This window comes from Lithobates pipiens, unplaced genomic scaffold (assembly GCF_037356315.1).
Source record: "Lithobates pipiens isolate NorthernLeopardFrog02 unplaced genomic scaffold, aLitPip1_a1.2 Scaffold_1, whole genome shotgun sequence".
NCBI lineage: Eukaryota > Metazoa > Chordata > Amphibia > Anura > Ranidae > Lithobates > Lithobates pipiens.
In genome coordinates, this window is record NW_027507685.1 from 241,879,470 (window position 1) to 241,903,594 (window position 24,125).

The 24,125-nt window shown below is 44.5% G+C and overlaps 1 protein-coding gene and 1 non-coding gene across 2 annotated transcripts in view; both read left to right on the forward strand.

Annotated features, from left to right (window-relative positions):
• The window catches only part of EXO1 (exonuclease 1), a 36,847-nt gene extending 30,389 nt beyond the window's left edge, over window positions 1-6,458 (forward strand). The window contains exons 12-14 of the mRNA XM_077484786.1: window positions 1,051-1,152; window positions 3,369-3,553; window positions 4,002-6,458. Of these exons, the coding sequence (XP_077340912.1) occupies window positions 1,051-1,152; window positions 3,369-3,553; window positions 4,002-4,008 (294 nt within the window). The 3' untranslated portion in view covers window positions 4,009-6,458. The remainder of the gene's footprint in view (window positions 1-1,050; window positions 1,153-3,368; window positions 3,554-4,001) is intronic.
• Window positions 6,459-22,655: 16,197 nt separating this feature from the next.
• TRNAE-CUC (transfer RNA glutamic acid (anticodon CUC)) lies at window positions 22,656-22,727 on the forward strand. The gene has a single exon. It is a non-coding gene; the product is annotated as a tRNA-Glu (tRNA).
• Window positions 22,728-24,125: the final 1,398 nt, after the last annotated feature.

A 24,125-nucleotide genomic window follows, 5' to 3' on the forward strand; every position in this document is an offset into this window, starting at 1 on the left:
TTTGTCTTCAGATTTACCAAAACCATATAGTGCAAGGGTCTGCCTGATTGCATACAAATTAAAACTCTTAAAGCAGAAGTAAACCCATCGATCTAAGTTTGAAAAAAGTTACATTTCCGGCATGCCGGGAATGTAAACTGTCACATTGTACTCTCAACCAAAATGTCAAACTATCCAATGGCTGGTGTCATAACTGATCACATGTGCAGCTTCATGGCAGTTAAAGATTAAACGGAGGCCAAGATGGCAGCTTCCTTGGCTGAAAACGATAGGAGGGTTTACTTCCACTTTAAGGTTTGACCTCATATTATATGGTTTTGGTAAATCTGGAGATAAAAATCTGCAGAAAATCTAATAGTGTGTATGAGGCTTAAAGCCTCGTACACACGATCGGATTTTCCAACGGGAATTGTGTGACAGGCTGTTGGCCTAAAATCTAATCGTTTGTACGCTCCATCGGACAGTTGTCGGATTTTCCGCAGACAAATGTTGGATGGGAGGCTTATAAACTTTCCGCTGACCATTATCTGTCGGATTTTCCAATCTTGTGTACACAAGTCTGTCGACAAAAGTCCAAAGTACAAGGACGAGCCAGAAAAGAAAAGCGGCCCAGTAAAAAAAAAAAAAAAAAAAAACAATGCAGCTTTTTGCTGCAATATGCACCTTTTATCCAAGCTGTACCCTGCAAAAATTACTTTAGTCAACTAGATGGCTTTGGTCTCCTGGGTAGATTCGCTTCCCTGAGCCCAGGCTGTCATGGACATGCACCCCTGGGGATGGAATCGTCGCAGCTTGGGCTTGCTGTACCTACTGCTTTCTATTAAATTAATTGCATGTGGTTTTTATGTAGAAGGACCTGTGCTGGCATTGGACTGGTTGTGTTTGTACATATACTGCAGTGGAAGGGGTATGCTGTTTTTGCTTCCAAAATTGTCTTTACCTTGCAATAACGTTTTGGAAAATGGTTTGACAAGACTAGCAGTACAACATTTTTGCAGAGTCTTGGGGTACATCTATATCCCTGGTATTCATGACAATTCTGATTTTCAGGACATGGACAAGAGTCCGGAGTCTCTTCCTGAATTCAGCTTAAAAGATTCTCCTTCACACCAGACGGCATATCCAGAGAGGAGGCCTGTTCCAAAAACTAAGGTAAATCCCTTACCGGACATGATAAATGTTCTTGCATCTAAGTGTCTTATTTATATCTCTTGCTTTAAAGTGGTTGTAAACCCTTACAAACCACTTTGACCTACAGGTAAGCCTAGATTAAGGCTTACCTGTAGGTCCAAGAAATATCTCCTAAACCTACATGATAGAGCTTTATTTTGGTGGTATTTATTCACGACTCTGTTTTTTAATTTTTTGCATTATAAGGTGAAAAAAATGCGTAAAGTTGGGGGAAAAAACAATATTTTCTTCTTTCTATTTTAAAAGAAACACAATAAAATCGAATTTTGTCATAAATTTAAGCCAAAATGTATTCTGCTACATGTCGTTGGTAAAAACAAAAAATTCCGTTAAGTGTATAATAATTGGTTTGTGTGATCACGGACATATGCACGCAAATGATCATGTACAGATGTGTGCAGATAATCATTGGTACATATGTGGGGGACATGTGTTTTTATTGGGGACGTGTAGGGACATGTGTTTTAGACTACGTTGGTGATCGGTGAGTAAAAAGCTGTAAAAAACAGCTCATACATGCTGATCACCAGCAGGCTGCAGCGATCCGCTCTCCTCTCCTCTCCTCAGCGACAACTACCGTGTGAGGAGAGCCCATTTTTTTCTTTCATTATAACATTTTAGTGTAAATAATGAGATGTGAGGTCTTTTGACCCCAGATCTGATATTTAAGAGGTCCTGTCGTGCTTTTTTTCTATTACCAGGGATGTTTACATTCCTTGTAATAGGAATAAAAGTGACACTTTTTTTGTTTACAGTGTAAAAATAAAAGGTAAAATTAAATAAGAAATGTATTTATTATTTTTTTTCCAACGTGCCCCTTCCCGCCGAGTTCACGTGCAGAAGTGAACGCACACGTGAGCAGCGCCCGCATATGAAGATTGTGTTCAAACCACACATGTGAGGTATTGCTGCGATCAATGGAGTGAGAGCAATAATTCTAGCCCTAGACCTCCTCTTTAACTTAAAACATGCAACCTGTAGATTTTTTTTTTTTTTTTTTTTTTTTTTTTTTTTTAAACATCGCCTATGGAGATTTTTAAGGATAAAAGTTTGTCGCCATTCCACGAGCGGGCACAATTTTGGGAATCTATTTATTCGCGTAACATTATCTTTCACAATATAAAAAAAATAGGGCTAACTTTACGGTTGTCTGTCTTATTTTTTTAATTCAAAAAAGTGTATTTTCCAAAACAAAAGTGCGTTGGTAAGACCGCTGCTCAAGTACGGTGTGACAAAGTATTGCAACGACTGCCATTTTATTTTCTAGGGTGTTGGGGAAAAAAATGTATAATATTTGGGGGTTCTAAGTAATTTTCTCAAAAAAAAAACAGTTTTTAACTTGTAACAACACATTTCAAAAAGAGTCTCGCTCCTTAAAGGGATTGTAAAGTTTTATTTTTTAAATAAAAAACATGTTATACTTGCCTCCACTGTGCAGCTTATTTTGCACAGAGTGGCCCCGAACCTGCTCTTCTGGGGTCCCAATGGCGGCTGATTCTGCTTCCTCCCGCAAGGTACTTCTCACGTTCATGCAAGCTCCCTCGCGTGATGAGTAGCACCCGCGGGCACGCTCCTGTGATGCAGCCGGCGGCTATAGCCGCTCGTTGTATCGCACGGCCCCGCCCCCCATTGCGCCACGTTATTGGATGTGATTGACAGCAGCGCCAGGCTGAGCGGCGAAGAGGACGTCGGGGGGGGGGGGGGGGTGAGCGCCGGACTTTCGAGGGGTCAGGTAAGTAAAACGGGGGGACTGGGGACGCCAGCACTGTGAGATGTTTTTTCACCTTAATGCATAGAATGCATTAAGGTGAAAAAACATTTGCCTTTACAACCCCTTCAAGCCTGGATTGACACTTATGCACTTTTTGTGCTTTTTTTCATTTTTCAGATTTGCAATGCAATACAATCCGTTTAACATGGTTTTCTATGAAACACGTTCTGTAGTGCAAATTTGCAAAAAGCACAAAAAATGCGTAGGTGTGAATCAGGCCTAAGTGGTTAAAGTTACAATTAGGAATTTGTGTCTAGCATTTCTGATGAAAATATTTGATGTGCGTTGTATGAGGTCATCAGATCTTTCCTCCACCATACCTAGAGAGAGAGAGAAACTGTCTGAGAAGCTTGGGGCAGGTTTGTGTCAGTATTTTGTTTTTAACTCTCTTCTTACTGGATTTCAGGTGTCTGGACTGCTTAAATCAAAGAGCTTCGATTCTCGATCTGTGACGAAATTGAAACCAATGGCACCAGCAAAAGCGAGTGGACTGAGCAGCAGAGTGTCTGCAAGAGCTGCAAGAAACAATGAGAATAAGCCAGGCCTGCAATCCACGATCAGCGACCTATGGAAGAACTTCAGCTTTAAAAAGTAATTTATTTATATGTTGTTCATTTATTCATGTCGGCACCATTCTTTCCATTTTTAGCCAACCTCCTTTATCCCCGTGGTCTTTGATCTCATTGAAGTTCTTGACCTCCTTTTACTTCTGTTGTCTTAAGCCCCATACACACTATCAGTTTTTCTGATGACTTTTTCCTTCAGATTTACCAAAACCATATAATAGGAGGTCAAACCTTAGGAGTTTCAATGTGTATGTAATCATGCAGGCCTTTCTACTACAGGGTTTTGGTAAACCTGAAGGAAAAACTCAGCAGAAAAACTGATAGTGTGTATGGGGCTTTACATTCCAAAAAGAAAGTGACTGTTTTTTAGGCTTCTTCTTTGTTGTTTCCAGTCTATTCCAGTCTGTATCTTTTACATTCTCGTTCTGATTTAATTTACTGATGGGATTTAATCCTTTCTTAAATCTTTGCAGACATTAATTGGATGCCACAGAAGACGTTTCTCTGCCCTTGGAAGCCGTGTGCTACAATTTTCATCTGACCACCTCATTTTACCCAGCGACAGATGTTTGTTCCTCCTACACAGGTTTTAGCTTTTGGTCTATTAGATCAGAATCTAAATATATAAAAATCATAAAAAGATATATATATATATATAATTTTAGTTAAAGTTTACAATGTAGCTAAATTACTCTTCAGCTGGATATTTGCACACTAGAATGAATGTAGAGTAGCTGCTTGACGTACATGAACGTTTTAGATGGAAAACCTGACCTTTCCTGAAATGTGATCACCTTGATGAAATGCGTCGGGCAAAGTGCCTTTTTTAGCAGGCTCTTGGTGAATTTTCTTTATTTAGGGAACAATTTGATTTTGCATCAAATCATTTTACTATGTAGGGATATTCAGTCCTAGGGCTACACAATGTACAAATTAAGTAATCCTAAGGAAACCAAGACCTTATTTTCACTGAAAAAATACTGAGCCGTCTTGTGAAGCAATTTGGTGGAAGCTGTGTAAACGCTGCTGAAAAAAAAAACGGTTTTGGCTCCAAGTGTGTAGATGGTAAAACCAAAGTAACCTAAACCCCTTGCTGCTGGCAGGTTCAAAAGATTGTCATGCAAAGGCCTTCTATTGGATTGTCAATATTACCATTGCACATATTCCCTGAAATGGGCTCAATAGTAACAGGTGCTGCAGCAACCAACTACCGGCTGGAAACTGGACAGATCAGCGCACATATTTCAACGGCATCGTCAAATGTCATCCAAAGTTTTTAATGCAGAAAAATAACATCACAAAGCATTAAGTGCAATGTTTAGGAGCAACCCAGGGCCCCTTTGTGGGGCACGTGGTCGGCCAGGCAGGGCCCCTTTGTGGGGCACGTGGTCGGCCAGGCAGGGCCCCTTTGTGGGGCACGTGGTCGGCCAGGCAGGGCCCCTTTGTGGGGCACGTGGTCGGTCAGGCAGGGCCCTTTTGTCAGGAATGTGACCTATCGCATACCTGATGAAGGGGTCCTGCCTGGCTCCTAAACATTGCTCAATACCATCCAAAACTGGAGATGCACCTTAATCGGCCTCCATGTTTTATACTGTTATGTCCCAAACGTTTAATGAGGGCTCATAAAGTGGAAAGTTGCTATGCTGTAGAGAATGTTAATATAGGTTCATTGTGTCTAAAGCAGTACCTTCAACATCTACCTTTTTTTTTTTTTTTGGTCTCAAATTCTTCCTGAAAAATTGCACTTTCTGGTATGTTGGTGTGCCTATAGCCTCAAAGCTGGATATCTGCAGTATAGGATCATCTAAGACAGTGGTTCTCAACCTGGGGGTCGAATGATGGTTTGCCAGGGGTCACCAAATCCTGGGATGTTCCTGAAGCCCGCACCGCTCTCCTAGCCTTTTTTTGCGGCCGTTCAGCAGGGTTGTCCCAGAGCCGGCGGCCGCCCCACTCAGCCTCTTCGCAGCCACCCATTCAGTTCATGGCATGGCTGGGGGGCAAAGACTAGAGGTCAGCTGACTGGTGAGAAATGTCAGCTGCCCCCCCCCCCCACCAAGGAGTAAGAGAAGGAATAAAAATAATGGAGAATACATTGGAAGGGAGAGGAAAAGAGGGGAAGGAACAAAGAAAAGGGAGCGAAAGAATAAAAAGAACAAGTAAAACGGCTAGAGAGTGGGATGGGGAAAAAATAAAAAATAAGGATAGAGAGAAATAAAAGGGGAAGAAAGGAGAACAAAGAGAGTGGTACATCCTAAAATGTACCATAAGGGGTTTTAATACTGTACGAGTGGAAGGGACTCGGGGAGCGTTAAATATCCGTGGGTTAGGGGTGCAAATTACTTGTCTTGCCTTGGGTGCTGACAACCCACGCTACGAAAATAATTTTGCTGTTGGGGGTCCCCACAACTTGGGAAATTTTTATTAAGGGGTCACGGCACTAGAATGGTTGAGAACCACTGATCTAAGGCACTGCTTCCTCTGACTTCTAGTCTCAGGAGATCTGGAGTGAGATTTGATGATGTCACTACTGTGGTGCTCACTCTTCTCCTTGCTGAAGGCTCTGACATGAGGAAGCAAAGCCCTGCCTCTACCAAGGTGGCCACCTCCACACAGACGCCGTATAAAACAAGACATGGGAAGTCAGTAATTGGGAAAGATCAGTTGTAATGGGACAACAGGAAACGGCTAACCCCCCCCAGCCTGCCCTTTATTTTGGCAACCGCTTCCAGAGTTCCGTTTTAATTTGTGGTTGGCTAGTTGTCACTGTAAAGAATCTTGCCCTTTTTTATTGTCACTTGTATAGAATGTGTTTTGTATCAAATGGGCATTTTGAATTTGTATATATTTTTATGTTTTGTAAAATGTATGCATCAACTTTGTACATTATTAGGTCATGGGTAACAAATAAATACATTTTTATATTGCCTGCAGAGCTTATCCTTTTTTGCTTAGTGTCATTAAACCCACATCATTAAAAACTGTCCGTACATGCTGTTCATACTCAGTCACTATGAGATTAGTTTTATTATAGTTTTCTGTATCCTACAAAACCTGGGTGATCCTGCTGTTCTGTGGCTCCCTCCTTGTATGTGTCTCCGCTGCAGTCTAACATTGTGTAGCCGAACTGTTGCCACATCTACTGAGCATGCTCCAGTTTTAGTTCCCCCATCTAAGCTGTTTCCTCCCTGTTCTTATCTGTCCAGCCCATGTGACTATAAAGTCACACATGTGGACATATACACTCTGTATAAATGACAGCCCACTCCCGGCTTCCTCCTCCATACCCCTAAACAGCTCTACACTATGGGGGTGGGATATTGCATGTAGATGGAGGCGTCACCTCTCTAATTCTAAGCACATACAAACAATAGATACAGGCTGTGATTGGCAGAACCTCCCAAACTTTACAGCCCCCCACCATGTTTTTTTGCACAGAAATAGTACAAATGCATACAGCAGGTAAAATAAGTATTGAACACATCACCATTTTCTAGGTAAATATACACTATATTACCAAAAGTATTGGGACACCTGTCTTTACATGCAAATGAACTTTAATGGCATCCCAGTCTTTGTCCATAGTGTTCAATATTGAGTCAACTCTTCTGGGAAGGCTGTCCATGAAGTTTGAGTGTCTCTATGGGAATGTTTGAGCATTTTGCCAGAAGCATATTTGTTGGACAAGAAGGCCTTGCGCGCAGTCTCGGCTCCAATTCATCCAAAAGGTGTACTATCGGGATGAAGTCAGGACTGTGCAGGCCAGTCAAGTTCCTTCACCCCTAACTTGCTCATCCATATTTTTTTTATTTATTTTTTTTTTTTTTTTAAGGACCTCGCTTTATGCACTGGTGCGCAGTCATGTTGGAAGAGGCCATCCCCAAACTGTTTCCACAAAGTTGGGAGCATGAAATTATTCAAAATGTCTTGGTATGCTGACACCTTAAGCAATCCCTTCACTGGAACAAAGGGGCCAAGCCCAACCCCTGAAAAACAACCCCCACACCATAATCCCCCCCTCTACCAAAGGATTTGGACCAGTGCACAAAGCAAGGTCCATAAAGAAACTTGGGGTGGACGAACTTGACTGGCCTGCACAGAGCCCTGAGCTCAACCTGAAATTACACCTTTGGGATGAATTGGAGCAGAGACTGTGAGCCAGACCTTATTGTCCAACATCAGTGCCTGACCTCGCATGCGCTTCTGGAAGAATGGTCACACATTCCCATAGACACACTCCTAAACCTTGTGGACAGCCTTCCCAGAAGAGTTGAAGATGTTATAGCTACAAAGGGTCGGCCAACTCAATATTGAACCCTACGGACTAAGACTGAGATGCCATTAAAGTTCATGTGCGTGTAAAGGCAGGTGTTATTTTGACATGAAATTTTCACCACGTTGGTAACGACCCATGCAAACGATACTAACAAGACGCCAAAACAAATTAAGTTGTGTAATGAAATGGAATGCATAAATATTGAACACGCTAACTGAAATTTACCATATTTAATACTTTGTACAAAATCTATTTGCATACGTTGCTCAGGTGTCATTTTGGCCCATTATCCACAGTCTTCAAATCTTGAAGGTTCCTTGGTCCTTTTCTTTTATGAACTTTGATCTTTAGTTCTTTCATATATTTTTCTATTGGATACAAGTGAGGTGATTGGCTGGGCCATTCTAGCAGCTTTATTTTCTTTCTTTGAAACCAATTGAGAGTTTCCAATGTCCACCCCCCTTTTCTTCATCATCCTGGTAGATGGCAGCAGATTTTTATCAAGAATGTCTTGGTATGTTTTTCCATTCCTCCTTCCTTCAATGACATGAAGTTTGCCAGTACCGTATTCTGAAAAACAGACGCGCCTACACCATGATGTATCCACCTCCAACCTTCACTGTCGGTGTGGGGTTGTTTTTGGTGTGATGTGCCATTTGTCATGGTGTGTATCATGGCATCAAAAGAGTTCAGTTTTGGTCTCATCTGACCAGACTATCTTCTCCCAGTATTTCACAGGCTCATCTAAATGTGCAACAAACTTTGAGCAAGCTTCAACAACTTCAACATGCTTTTTCTTCATCAATGGAGTCTTGCGTGGTGAGCGTGCATACAGGCCATAGCGGTTGAGTGCATTACGTATTGTTTTCTTTGAAAAACAAGACATTCCAGGTCTTTCTAAAGCTCTCCAGAAGTGGTCCTTGGCTCTTTGACAACTCTTCTGATAATTCTTTTAATTTCTCTATGAAAATCTTGAGGAGCACCTGGTCATGGCCGGTTTATGGTGAAATCATGTTCTTTCCACTTCCGTGTTATGGCCCCAACAGTGCTCACTGGAACATTCCAAAGATTAGAAATCCTTATGGGTCACTAACAAGGAGAGGAGAGCCGATGTGTTTCCACTTAGCTCCCTCCTCCTATGCTGGCCCGGGCCCACAGATGGGAAAGAGGAGCCCGGGATATATGGCGGGGGGTGCGTTACTGGGTGGGTGTCGAAGCAATCGGGCACGCAGCAGTCATACTGCTACCATGTGACTGGCAGGAGTCTGCTTGTCGGATATATACACACAATCCCAGTAGAATATGTGTAAAACCACCCCGCTGTCAGGTCCGTATGACGTATCGACCCGGCAGCAAAAGGGCTAATGTTGTACCTGTACTGTATTGGACAGTTGTAGCATTAGGGAGACCCTGTCATCATACCATTTATTTCAACAAATATTTTCCCATAACCAATATGTATCTTTTATTTTTGCATGCATGTATACTTGTAAAAGCCCCTCTTGTGTAGACCTCCCTGAGACTGCTGCCGGGTGCTGCCTTCTTGTTAGCAACCCCAGCAGACTCCGTGCTGAAATTTGGGGCACTCTATAGTATTCCCCTTTGCTCTTTCCCTGGTAGCTACATTAAAAAAAACATGGAAAGTAAAAGCACTGCTAGTAAGCATAAAGAAATACCTGAATTTTCTGTGCTTTTACCTGCATTTAATTAAGGTGATGATGGGGACTCTTTAAAATGGTTATAAAGCTCAGATATGAAATATGAACTATGCATATTGCTCTGTAGTGTTTACTTGTCACAGTCCAGATCACAAAGTGTCATTTCTATCTACTGCCTCCTTCCTCTGCTATCCTCACTAATCACTTCTGACAAGTTCTCCTGACACCAAGCGAAAAAAGGTGACGGGAGGGAGCTCCAGCATACAGCCTGTGATTGACAGCCTCAGCTCTGGTCCTGTGTGCTGTAAAAGGAGAGCTCTCATCTTTGAACTCTGCAGAGTATACGTCAGCTGATTTCTGAAAGCTCAGGCAAGCTGTATAAAGTCTGCACTTTGGCTGTAGAGAAGATGGGGCTGCAGATAGATAAGTACAAATTATGTAGGGGGGATTGTTTAATCTCTGTATCACCTGAGGCTAGTCGCTTGGCTGAGTATATGTGAGGGTTTAAAACCCATTGTAACTGCCTCCTGCCCGCCGTATAGTAAAATGACAGCATGCACGGATCCCCTCTCGTTCTGGGATGACATCGCCCCAGTCACACTGCTCTTGCATGCCTGCGATGAAGCGGCACTTTAACCACTTAAATAACAAACGTGTTCTACTTGCCTCCACTGTGCAGCTCGTTTTGCACAGAGTGGCACCAAACCTGCTCCTCTGGGGTCCCTCGGCGGCTGTCTCGGCTCCCTCCCGCAAGGACTCCACAACTTCCGTACAGTGAGCAGCTACGGCCCCGCCCCCCAGCACACCACGTCATTGGATATGATTGATAGCAGCGCGAGCCAATGGCTGCGTTGCTTTCAATCCATCCACTCTAGCCAATAGTGGCGAAGAGGACATCGGGGGCGAGCGTGGGACTTTTGAGGGGTCAGGTAAGTAAAACGGGGGGGCTGGGGGTGCTGGCAGTGTCAGATGTTTTTTCACCTTAATGCAAAGAATGAAAAACGTTTACCTTTTACAACCCCTTTAAAGTGGTTGCACATTCTGTACAACTACTTTTACCTACAGCTAAGGCTTACCTGTAGGTGCTGGAAATATCTCCTAAACCTCCACGGTTTAGGAGAGATTTACTAAAATGACAAGCGCCGATTACTATGGCGCATCCGCCCTTTCTAATTGGGGTCATGCTGTGACTGGCGGCTCCCGCGACTCCAGCCAGTCACTGAGCCGGTGTTCGTGGCCCCGGAAGGAAGAGGGGCGAAGATGGACGCTCCCTGCTCGCGGGGGCAGCGTTGACATCGCAGGCTTTGGTGTCCGGTAAGTGACACATAATGGGATGTATCGTAGCCCGTTATGCTTTTACCTTTGCAGGGAAATAAAGAGATCTGTGTTGTAGTGTGTGTCAGACTGACACACCACCGATCGCTGCGCGCTGGCTCTTTAGCCTAAAAGACTTCCCATGGCAGTCAGATTAACGGAACCAGTGCCCAGCCATCCATTTTGCTATAGGCCGGGTGGAAAGTGGCTAAAAAAAAATTTTTGCAAAAAAAAAATAAAAAATGCAGTGGTGCTTAAATACCACCAAAAGAAAGCTCAATTTGTATGATAAAAATGTAATTTGGGTACAATGCTGCATGACCGTGCAATTGTCATCCAAAGTGTCACAGCGCTGAAAATTGGCCTGGGCAGGGAGGGGGTGGAAGTGCCCGGTATTGAAGTGGTTAAATATGTGGCACTGCAGCCTGAAGGTGGCAGTATATTTACATGCAGGCTTCCCCTTCTGGCTGTAGACTCCAGGCAGCATGTGTTCAGTAGGTCAGAACTGACATAGTAATAACATTGGCAACCTCTAAATTGGTTCCCCATCCAAATTGTGTGTTGGTGGGGGGTTTAAGGACAGCTGACACTGAGCCATCAACCACATGAAGTGTCTGCCCTCCTCTTTATTAAAAGTGTCCTTCTTTGCATGGGGAACACGGTTCATATACCGAGAAGTGTCACATTCCCTCATATCAAGTAACAGGTGGATTGCTATATTTGCATTACAGTCACAGCTGCACTTGGAAATGCAAACCGTGGCGCCACTTGACTGCAAATGTAATCCTTCTGCTAATGTCTCTGTAAATAAAATGTACATCCAACAGAGGGATTGGGAACTCGAGGGATGTGAGAAACCAGCGGGGACAGTCTTTGTTAAAGAACAGACCTTTTTCTGACACTTGTATTTTTTTATTTATTTTTTTACTAGAAAATTTCTTAGAACCCCCCCCCCCCCCCCCCAACATCACCATTTAACCACTTCAGCTCCAGAAGGATTTACCCCCTTAATGACCAGGACATTTTTTGCCATTCAGAACTGCGTCGTTTTAACTGACAATTACAACGCTGTACCCAAGCATAATTGACGTCTTTCCCCCCAACCCCCCCCCCACAAACAGAGCTTTCTTTTGGTGGTATTTAATCACCTCTGTGATTTTTATTGTTTGTGCTATAAACAAAAAAAAGCAACAATTAAAAAAAAAAAAAAAAAAACAATATTCTTTACTTTTTGCTATAATATGCACAAATAATGTTTTCATGTATTCGTCAGTTTAGGCCCACATGTAATATTTTTGGTAAAAACAATCGCAATAAGCGATATTGATTGATATATTGATTGATTATATTGATTGGTTTGCGCACAAGTTATAGGGTCTACAACATAGGGGATAGCTTTTTTTTCTTTATTTTTAATTTTAGTTCTTTTTTTTTTTTTGCTAGTAATGGCTGTGATCTGCAAATGCATTTTTCTTTTTTTTTTTTAATGGGATTGCGGCAGACAGATTGGACACTTTTTAGAAATTTTTGGGACCAATGTCTTTTATACAGCGATCAGAGCTAAAAATAGCCACTGATTACTGTGTAAATGTTACTGGCAGGGAAGGGGTTAACATTAGGGAGGTGATTAAACAACAATTTAAAAAAATGCTATAATATCCACAAATAATGCTTTCCTGTATTCATCAGTTTTAGGCCAAAATGTAGTCTACATATCTTTGGTAACAAATATCACAATAAGCATATATTGATTGGTTTGCTCACAAATTGTAGCGTCTACAAAATAGGGGATAGCTTTTTTCCTCTTTTTGCTAGTAATGGTGGTGATCTCCTGCGTCACGTGGCGGGTGCGCACGCCTACTAAGACTATTTAAAGGGCCGATGTACAGCTACGTCCATTTGCCCGGGAGAGCCAACCTGCCACAGTATGACAGCGGCAGGTCAGCTAGTGGTTAAATAGGAGTCAGTACACACCTGCCATCATTTAAAGTGCCTCTGATTAACCCCAAATAAAGTTTAGCTGTTCTAGTAGGTCTTTCCTGACGTTTTCTTAGTCGCATCCTACAGCAAAAGCCATGGTCCGTAGAGAGCTTCCAAAGCATCAGAGGGATCCCATTGTTAAAAGTTATCAGTCAGACCCTTCCGCCCTTACCCCTCCATGTCCCTTCATCCTATCTCTTTTTGACCGTTTCTGCTTTTATCATCTTTCAGCATGACAACGACCCAAAGCATACATACAAATCAACAAAGGAATGGCTTCACCAGAAAAAGATTAAAGTTTTGGAGTGGCCCAGACCTGAATCCCATTGAAAATCTGCGGGGTGATCTGAAGAGGGCTGTGCACAGGAGATGCCCTCGCATTCTGACAGATTTGGAGTGTTTTTGCAAAGAAGAGCGGGAAAATATTGCCAAGTCAAGATGTGCCATGCTGATAGACTCATACCCAAAAAGACAGAGTGCTGTAATAAAATAAAAATGGGCTTCAACAAAATATTAGTTTAGGGTGTGCACACTTATGCAACCTTATTTGTACTTCTCTCCACCTAAAAGATTTCAGTTTGTTCAATTGAGTTGTACAGTTTTTTTAGGTCACATTTAGCCCAGGTTCACACTGACCGTGGGATTGAAATTGTACAAGTTCAACTGAACGGCATGTCAGTCCAACTTCGTGGGGGGCAATTTCACAGACATCTGTGTGGGTTCCTGCACAAATGTCTATGCAAATTGTACCCCGAAGTCACCAAAAGTAGTACAGAAATTACTTTTGGGAATTGGTGCAGTTCTGCAAAGTCGGCGTCGCACCAATTCGGATGATACCATTGCTGGCAATAGCTGCAAATTCGGCGTGTGATTTGACATGTTAAATCGCATGCCAATTCGCACCAATGTGATCCTAGGCTAAAGGGGGAAAAAGTTCTGAAATGATTTATCTTTGTTTAATTCTTTTTACATCACAGAAACCTGACATTGTATCGGAGATGTGTGGACTTTTTATATCCACTGTATGTATATTAGCAGAGGCCCTAGAGGATAAAACGGTGGGTTTTGCCACTTTTTCTATAGAGGCACTTTAAAAAATGTATTTTTGTTTACTTTTATATATATTTGAACCCCTTAGCCTGTTGGGAGAACCTATATATTTGGGTGGAGTCAGGTGATCTGTATCCTGTGCCACTTGGACAGCTGCCTGGGTGGATGTGTGTTGTATTGCCAGGGCTGCTAGGCCAGAGATTGGGCCTATCCCGGGCACATCTGGCTGCTAGGCTGTCTGAGGTCCTATCCAGAAGCAAGAGAGCAGTGCAGGGTTGGGATTGCGGCTTGCAGTCCAACCAGAAGAGACAATTCTGCTGGCCAAAGAAACTGTCGTGGTCGGAGGTAGAGGGGAAGCTGTCACCCAACTAAGGGTCCAACCACCTTATTACTAGGGACCACAGTGAGTAGCTGAAGCAAGTACTGAAGCAGCATTCTTACCAACCGGGAACGGTGAAGAATCTGGAAACTTCAGTGGGTATCAAACCAGGGACCGAGCCAGCAGAGGTGACGCTTGCAGAGCTGCCTTCTGCGTCAAGCCAGGGACTGAGCAAGCCAGTGGGGTGAAGATTGAGAAGTATCTTGAGTGTCAAGCTAGGGACCATGCAGAGAGGTGGGGGTGACGCTTGAGGAAGATACCACGTGAAGATTGGAGGAGCTCAAGGGAATCAGTGGCAGTGAATCATCTATTCTAGAGAGAGAGAGAGAGACTGGGAGCTCAGTGGGCTGAAGAACTACAAGAAGTGATTGTAGTGGAAGTGAAAGAACTGTTACGCTTTCTGTTAGGAACTGTTAAAGACTGTTGCCATAGGAGACAGCATTCCTACAAATGCAGATGTGGTGTCTTGCTGGATGCCTTTCCCTGCATGGCTATCCTCCTATTGGAGTCTCGGCATCTGCCAATTGAACTTCCAACTACTTAAGGCTGGTCCTGGCCCCAACCCTCTCTCCCGCAAAAAGTTTAAGAGAAATAAACTTTTTTTTGCATTCAAGAAGTGTCTGGTGCCCAATAACTTTAACTACTGTACACCCACCATGCCGTACAACTTACAACATATAGAAGAATGTCGGCTATCCCTGGCCCTGGAGGTTCTCATTAGACCAAAGGAGGCCTGGGACCTTGCTACAACTGTAAGACAGGGTCAAATTGGTTGTTGGCTGGCTGATAAGTGTGCTTGGAAATCTTTTGTTTGTGAGAAGCAGAAAACTTTTGCATGTACAATACATTTCTTGTGTATTTGAAGATTTAAAGTGATACTAAACAATATCCAAAAATAATCCATACAGTGCCTTTGAAAAGTATTCATTCAAGTATCCCTTGAAATCTTCCACATTTTGTCATGTTACAACCAAAAACGTAACTGTATTTTATTGGGATTTTATGTGATAGACCAACACAAAATGGCACATAATTGTGAAGTGGAAGGAAAATGATAAATGGTTTTCAACATTGGTTACAAATAAATATGTGAAAAGCGTGACATGCAATTGTGGAAGCTGATTGGTTTCTATGCAGAGCTTTACCAGAATTTGCTCCATGCTGTTTTAGTAAATAACCCCCAATAGGACTATGGCGAAAGAATGTAGCCACCTTCTAACAAAAAGTAATTTTGAAGAGGCTGAGAGCAATAGAAGGTCGTTTTTCGAGTTAAGAATAAATACTTCAATAAAATTATTAGTGTTCAGCAGGGGTGGCCCATGCATTGTGGGCGCACAGGCACCGCCCCCCTAGTCCCTGCCCTTGCCTCCCGATCCATGCACCTGGCCCCTTTCAGGACGCCAGACGCATGGACTCCTATGGCAGCGTGGGCGGAGGGATTTTTTTTTATTTTGAAGCACCTGATTGAGGCTCTAATAGGCTTAAAAAAAGGGTGGGCTCGGGGAGCAGAGAGCGTGCCCTGATCCCACCCTGTTGTGTGACCATAGCAAAATAATTTTCTCTATTTTTACACCAGAGTGCCTCCCCGCCAATCAGGAGGCAGATCAGTGAGACCTGTTTCCTGATTTGCTAAAGCGCCGGGCATCCTATTGGATGCCCGACGCTTTGGCGGAAGAGACACCCTCACGGGAGGAAGCTGTAGGATCAGACTTCTCTGACACAGGAGGAGACTAGGACCCAACAGCCCGGAATGGAGGAGGAGACGACGCACGGGATGCAGGAGCTGTTGCCTGCCCATCCCCCAGCTCGTTGCCATCACCCGGATGGGGTAAGGGCCGGTCTGATGGCGGGGGAGAGTCACAGTGGCTGCATATGATGGACATAGGCTGCATATGACAGACACAGGCTGCAAAGGATGGGCAGAAGCTGCATTTGATGGGCACAGAGGCTGCATATGTTGGGCACAGGCTGCATAAGATGGGCAGAAGCTGCATATGACAGGCACAGGCTGCATATAATGGGCACAGGCTGCATATGATGGGCACAGAGGCTGCAATTGATGGCACAGTGGCTGCATTTTATAGGGCACAGTGACTGCATATGATGGGCACAGTGAGGCTGAAATTGATGGGTTTTTTTCAGAATTTTTAAGTTTGCTTTTTAAGTTTAAGTTTGCTTTGAGCACCAGCCGCCACTGGTGTTCAGTATCACTACATTTCGATTATACTTCGATTTTTCTCAACCAGTTATCCTCATAGCGTTCAATCCACAAGAGTCTTGATTGCGCTACTGCCTGATGTAGATGCCCTTTCTACATGCAAGACCAGCTCGGTGGTGTGCTGGTGACATTTTCTCATTTTGATGATCTTTGGTTCCAGCTGGTGGTCCATGCAGCACCCATCTACACCCATCTACACTTGCACCCACTTTTCAGGAACGTGTGCATCGGGAATAGAATGTCGGACTCATCTACATCAATTGCAGGCTCTTCGCAGTCTATCAGTAGGAAGGTAAGTCGTATGGAATTGTGATGGGGGAGAAGTGGCTGCCACATGGCACGTGAGAGGCTTTTATGCACGCTATAAATTGTAGCTGTGTTCACTCTGAATACCCAATCATGCAGATGAAATAAATAAACAGGAATTTGCTTTTCGCATGATTGAGTTATTGAAGTGAAGCTATACTCGCTTCCTTTAGCTAATCAGCCTTGCTGACTTGTAAATGTTTCCAGATGCCATTAGCAGTTATAATTAATTTCACTTGTTTAGAGCTGATTCTTAAAGGCGACCTACCATCTGAGAAGCAGAGAGAGGATGTCCCTGCTTTCATTTTCTGAAAAACCTTGTTGCCGTGCGAAGGCCTCATTCACACGAATGTACTAAGGCATATACACCACTGTGTCCTCAAATGCAGACAGCCTGAGTTTGGGGACACACACCCCCATGGGTACCAAATTGGGAGCAGTGACCTCCTTTCACTTGCCGTTTTAACGCTGAATTCCGGTTTTACAGTCCAAGACCAATTCTAGCCTTTACATGTAAAAATCATATTTTTTGTTGCTAGAAAATTACTTAGAACCTCCAAACAGCAGAGACACTAGAGAATATAATGGCAGTCGTTGCAATTTGGGAATAAATACACTTTAATAAATTTGAATGCAAAAAAAACACACTATGTAGCTTATTTTTTTGTAAAGTATAAAAAGATGATGTTATGCCAAGTAAATAGATACCTAACATGTCACGCTTTAAAATTGTGCACACTCGTGAAATGGTGCCAAACTTCGATGCCTAAAAATCTCCATAGGCGCAGGGGCGTACCTAGAGCATTTGGCACCCGGGGCGGATCCTATATCTGGCACCCCCCCCCCCCCCCCCCCGCACCATAAAATGTAAAAACACCCACTGTGTCCCCTGCATACCTCTGCATCCTTCAATATCTTTTTGTCACTACTGTGTACCCCCCCTCTCCACAACTGCACCTCTGGACCCCTTTAAATTACACAGCACCCTGCACCTCTGGACCCCTTTACATTACACAGGACCTTGCACCTAAGGACCTCTTTACATTACACAGCCCCCTGCACCTCTGGAGCCCTTTACATTACACAGCAGCCTGCACCTCTGGACCCCTTTACATTACACAGCTCTTGTACCACTGGACCCCTTTACATAACATAGCACCCTGAACCCCCTGACCCCTTTACATTACACAGCGCCCTGCACCTCTGGACCCCTTTACATTACACAGGACCTTGCGCCTAAGGACCTCTTTACATTACACAGCAGCCTGCACCTCTGGACCCCTTTACATTACACAGCTCTTGTACCTCTGGACCCCTTTACATAACATAGCACCCTGAACCTCCTGACCCCTTTACATTACACAGCCCTTGTACCCATGGATCCCTTTACATTACACAGCACCCTGAACCTCTGGACCCCTTTACATTACACAGCCCTTGTACCTCTGGACCCCTTTACATTACACAGCACCCTGCACCCCTTTACATTACACAGCCCCTCACAGCTCTGGACCCTCTGCATGTTACACAGATCCCCTACAGTGCAGACCTCCCTCCCTACCATACAGACCCCCATCTACAGTGTAGACCCCCCTACAGTACAGAATCCTCCCCTACAGTGCAGACCCTCCTACAGTACAGACCCCTCCACCCTATAGTGCAGACCCTCCTACAGTACAGACCCACCCCCCTACAGCGCAGACCCCCCTACAGTACAGAATCCTCACCTACAGTACAGACCCCCCTACAGTGCAGAATCTTCCCCTACAGTACAGACCCCCCCCCTACAGTGCAGGACCCCTTCTACAGTGCAGGACCTCCCTACAGTGCAGGAACCCTTCTACAGTGCAGGACCCCTTCTACAGTGCAGGACCCCTTCTACAGTGCAGGACCCCTTCTACAGTGCAGGACCCCTTCTACAGTGCAGACCCCCCTACAGTGCAGGACCCCTTCTACAGTGCAGGACCCCCCCTACAGTGCAGGACCCCTACAGTGTAGGACCCCTATAGTGCATGACCCCTTCTACAGTGCAGGACCCCTTCTACAGTGCAGGACCCCTTCTACAGTGCAGGACCCCTTCTACAGTGCAGGACCCCTTCTACAGTGCAGACCCCCCCTACAGTGCAGACCCCCTACAGTGCAGGACCCACCACAGTAAAGAACCCCCCTACAGTGCAGGACCCCCCCTACAGTGCAGGACCCCCCCTGCAGACCCCCTACAGTGCAGGACCCCCCCTACAGTGCAGGACCCACCACAGTAAAGAGCCCCTAGTGTACCTGGAGCCCAAGGCAGCAGCATTGCAGGGGGGAGGTGCGAGCAGCACCCGAGTGGAGTGTGACCTGGCGGCTCAGTGATCCGGGACCCGGCGCAATAATCCCCTTCTCTCTGTAGTCACGTGACTCACATCGCGCCGTTGAGATCAGTCTCGGGCAGCGGCTGTCACTCACAGCCGAGCAGAGTGAAGCCGCCTCCCCCTCCTTGTCTACACAGTGCTGTGCATGGAGGAGGGGGAGGCGGCTTCACTCTGCTCGGCTGTGAGTGACAGCCGCTGCCCGAGACTGATCAGAACGGATCACTGAGCCGGCAGATGTCACTCCACTCGGGTGCTGCTCGCATCCCCCCCGCAATGCCGCCCACTGCCAGTGCCTCGGGCTCCTCACGGCGCTGTCTGACACTTCAGTTGCGGAGAGGGGAGGGGGGGGAGCTGGCCTGACACCCCCCCAGTGTGTGGCACCCGGGGCGGCACGCCCCCCCGCCCCCCCACTTAGTACGCCCCTGCATAGGCGGAGCCTTAAAAAACAGTTTGGTGTTACAGAGGAGGTCTAATGCTAGAATTATTGCTTTCGCTATAACGTTTGTGGTGATACCGCACATGTGTGGTGCAAACGCCGTTTACATATGCACAAGGGCAGTGGCGGCTGGTGCTCAAAATTTTTGGGGGGGGGTGCAAACAAACTGAAAAATTCTGAAAAAATAAATAAAACATCAGTTGCCGCCACTGTGCCATCAAACGCCACCACTGTGGACACACACAGCTGTGGAGATTGTCTGCTGTGTCTCATTACTTTTATACTTATATTCACCATACTCAGCCTATACTTTTTATGGACTAGCGAGGTCTCTACGAATATATCACTACACCTATACCATGCCTGCTCTCTGTTTGGCCCCTGGTGGGGTCCCATCTGACTCCACCCCCTCAGCTCCCTGGAGAGGCACCTGCTGCCGCCGTCTTGAGGTCACCCACCTGGAGCCATGGTTAAGCTCAGTGGTACATTATTACACACATCCACCCCTGAAGAGCGAGCTGGATCTCGTGAAACTAGTTGGGTAGTATGATGCCCGTGTACTATGACTACTACATTTATGTACCAATATTCCTTGTTTATATATCTTTTTTAATTGACAACTGTTGGTGTTATTTATGCATGTAAACAATTGTACTTGAATAAACCATATACTATATTTACTACTGTTATGTTTACTGGCGGAAATGGTACCCACTTCATTTAAAGTCCCAGGGCGAATCCTTCGTTTTTACATATGCACAAGGGCAGTGGTGGCTGGTGCTGAAAAAAAAATTTGGGGGGTGCAAAAAAAAAAATCAATTGCCCCCACTGTGCCATCAAACGTCACCACTGTGCCATCAAACGTCGCCACTGTGCCCATCAATTGCCACCACTGTGCCATCAAACGCCACCACTGTGCCATCAAACCTCGCCACTGTGGCCATCAATTGCCACCACTGTGCCATCAAACGCAGCCATTGTGCCCATCAATTGTCGCCACTGTGCCCATCAATTGTAGCCACTGTGCCATAAAACGTTGCCACTGTGCCCATCAAACGCAGCCACTGTGCCCATCAAAGGTGCCACTGTGCCATATCAAATGCTCCCACTGTGCCCATAAAATGCTGCCAGTGTGCCTGCCCCCCATCTTCCTGGCACTTACCCTGTCTCTCGGTGGGGCAAAGGGTGACGGCTGCGAGTGGTGTCCTCCATGCTCGTCGATGTCTTCTCCCAGCCTCTCTTCCCATCCTCTGCTATGATTGGACGCCTGATAGGTGTCCAATCACAGCGCCTGACGTTTCAGCCAATCAGGTGACGGGTAACAGACCCAAGAACCTGATTGCCAGGGAGGCTGTTCAGTGTTAGGAACACAAATATTCATTCGCTTTCCTAACACAACTGAATGAACTGTGAGCGCCAAGCATGGCGCTCGCTGTTTACCTTTTTTGACTCCTATTAGGGCCTATGGCTCTAACCGGGGGCTTAAAAAAAAAATACCCCGCCGCTGTGATTCAGGTTCCTTAAAAAGGGGCGGGCGCCTGAATAGGAGTTGGCCATAGATAGATAGATTCATAGATTCATGAATTTATCTATTGGTGATAGAGGGGGTGGCAGGAGAAAGGGGGCAGTGCCCGCACGCCCTTATGGACGCACCACCACTGCACAAGGGGATGAAAAATGTATTTAATTGATTGATTTAATTTTTTTTTTTTTCAAATTCTTTTTTTTTTAGCACTTTTATTCCTATTACAAGAAAAGTAAACATCCCAGGCATGACAGGTCCTCTTTATGGAAACATCTGGGGTCTTTAAGAACCAAGGCTCAATATTGTCTCTTCCATTCAATGTACTGGCTGTGTTTTGTTGCCGTTGTCCGAGTTTGATTCCTGGTTGGATCCAGCTCTTCAGTTATCACCACTTCACCTGCGCCATCAAAATATAACATTCCTTGTGTTCAGTAAGTATCCGGTCAGCTTTCAAGTATATGGGCTGTTGCAGCGTTGGGGGCTGTCTCTACCTGTTTGATGCCTGCGTATTCTCATGATTATCTGTTTGCTGCCCACTTATTGTAACTTTTGCCCATTTGCTACTCATGTATTATTACAATTGCCTGCTTGCTGCCCATTTTTTTTTTATTTTTCATATAACTTAAAGACCACCCACTGCATATACACTGCAGCAGGGTGGCTCTATTGCACGAACTGACATACCTGTACATCATTTCATGCAATATATAGTGTGGGCACGCGAACAGGCCCCCGCTGCACAGAGGAGGAGGCGACCCAATGTCCGCTGGCCACCCGCGATTGCGGTACAGAGCGGCAGAATGGGGATCTGCTTATGTAAACAATGCAGATCCCCGTTCTGACAAGGGACACCATGGAGATCTGCTGTTCCTAGTGATCAGGAACAGCCATCTCTGTGTTCTTTCTGTCAGCACTTCCCCCACACAGTTAGAAACACACTGAGGGAACACGGTTAACCCCTTTGATCGTCCCATGCAGTTAACCCCTTCCCTGTCAGTGTCATTTATACAGTGACAGTGCTTTTTTTTTTTTTAGCACTGATCACTATATTGATGTCACTGATCCACAAAAAGTGTCACTTAGTGTTTTGTATTTTTTTTTTGTATTTGTAGACACTATACATTTTGCACAAACCAATCAATATACGCTTATTAAGATTTTTTTTTTTACCAAAAATATGCAGCAGAATACATATTGGCCTAAACTGATGAATAAATTTGTTTTATATACATATATTTTTGGATATGTATTATAGCAAAAAAAACTCAAAAATAATGTATTTTTTGTTTATAACACAAAAAAATAAAAACCGCAGAGATGATCAAATACAAACTCTATTTGTGGGGACAATTTTATTTGGGTACAGCGTTGCATGACCGCGCAATTATCAGTTAAAGTAATGCAAAAAAAATGACCTGGTCGTTAAGGGTCAGGGTAAGTGGTTGATGCTATGCCAGTGATGGCAAACCTTGGCATTCCAGATATTTTGGAACTACATTTCCCGTGATGCTCACCTACACTGCAGAGTGCGTGAGCATCATGGGAAATGTAGTTCCAAAACATCTGGGGTACCAAGGTTCGCAATCACTGCACTATGCTTGTACATATCATCTTTGTTTGCTCTGCAGCATCTCTCCCTGGTGGTCTAGTGGTTAGGATTCGGCGCTCTCACCGCCGCGGCCCGGGTTCGATTCCCGGTCAGGGAAAGTGGATTTTTTTTTCCTGAAACTTCATCTGCCTATTTAAAGCGAAGTTCCACCCTAAAGTGGAACTTCCACTCATCGGAACCCCCCCCCCCCCCCTCTGGTATCACATTTGGCACCTTTCAGGGGGGAGGGGGGTACAGATACCTGTATAATACAGGTATCTGCACCCTATTCCGGGCATAGATATCCACAGAATCTACGGGTATTTACGCCACTTCCTGCGGGGCCCCCGCTGCCTGCTGGGAAACACACGGATCCCAGAGAAAGCAGGGACCGTCCTTATTGCGCAGTCTTACTCGGGCATGCGCAGTAGGGGACCTTGCGGCTTCACTTCCTAATTCCCATACTCAAGATGGTAGCGGCAGCACCCGAGAGCCGAGCGACATCGCAGGTGCGCTGGACAGGTAAGTGTCCTTATTTTAAAAGTCAGCAGCTGCAGTATTTGTAGCTGCTGACTTTAAAAAAAAAAAAAAAACAGCGGAACTCCCGCTTTAATATTATCACCTCAAAGCAGAGGCTGATTATCCAAGAATTCTGCCTAGAACACATGATGAGAAAATTGGACGAAGAAAATACCGCTTTCAGAACGATCGTCTGATAATCTGATCATTAGTACACAGCTTTTGAGAGCCGATCATAACAGCTCATGCAAAATTATTTGAAGGAACAAGCACAAATTTTTTCTCGTACAATAACAGAACAAAATAAAAATTATTTTTGTTTAATCAGTACAGTATTTGTCCACAAAAAAAATCTATTGACCAAGACCGCGCATGCTCGGAAACAAAAGAATATATTCAAATATAATACATTACACCATTACAGGAAGTTGTATTCTGTCGTATGAGAATTTTAGTAACTCTAGTAACCTATTAATTTTTGATGGAAGATTAGCATGCAAAAAAAAAAAAAAAAAAGGACGATCGTTCACCCGGTAATCTCATTGTGTGTACCAGGCTGATTGAGGAGCTAACTATATTTACCTAGCAGCCTGCTCTAGACATGTTCACTGCTGAAAAATTTTCGTCTTCATTTCATTCACTATTTTTCTTTTATTCGTTATGTTAGAAAATCGTTATTTCGAATCGTTATTTTAAATACAGTGGGGATCGAAAGTTTGGGCACCCCAGGTAAAAATGTGTATTAATGTGCATAACGAAGCCAAGGAAAGATGGAAAAATCTCCAAATGGCATCAAATTACAGATTAGACATTCTTATAATATGTCAAAAAAAAGTTAGATTTTATTTCCATCATTTACACTTTCAAAATTACAGAAAACAAAAAATGGCGTCTGCAAAAGTTTGGGCACCCTGCAAAGTTAATATCTTGTACTGCCCCCTTTGGCAAGTATCACAGCTTGTGAAAGGTTTTTGTAGCCAGCCAAGAGTCTCTCAAT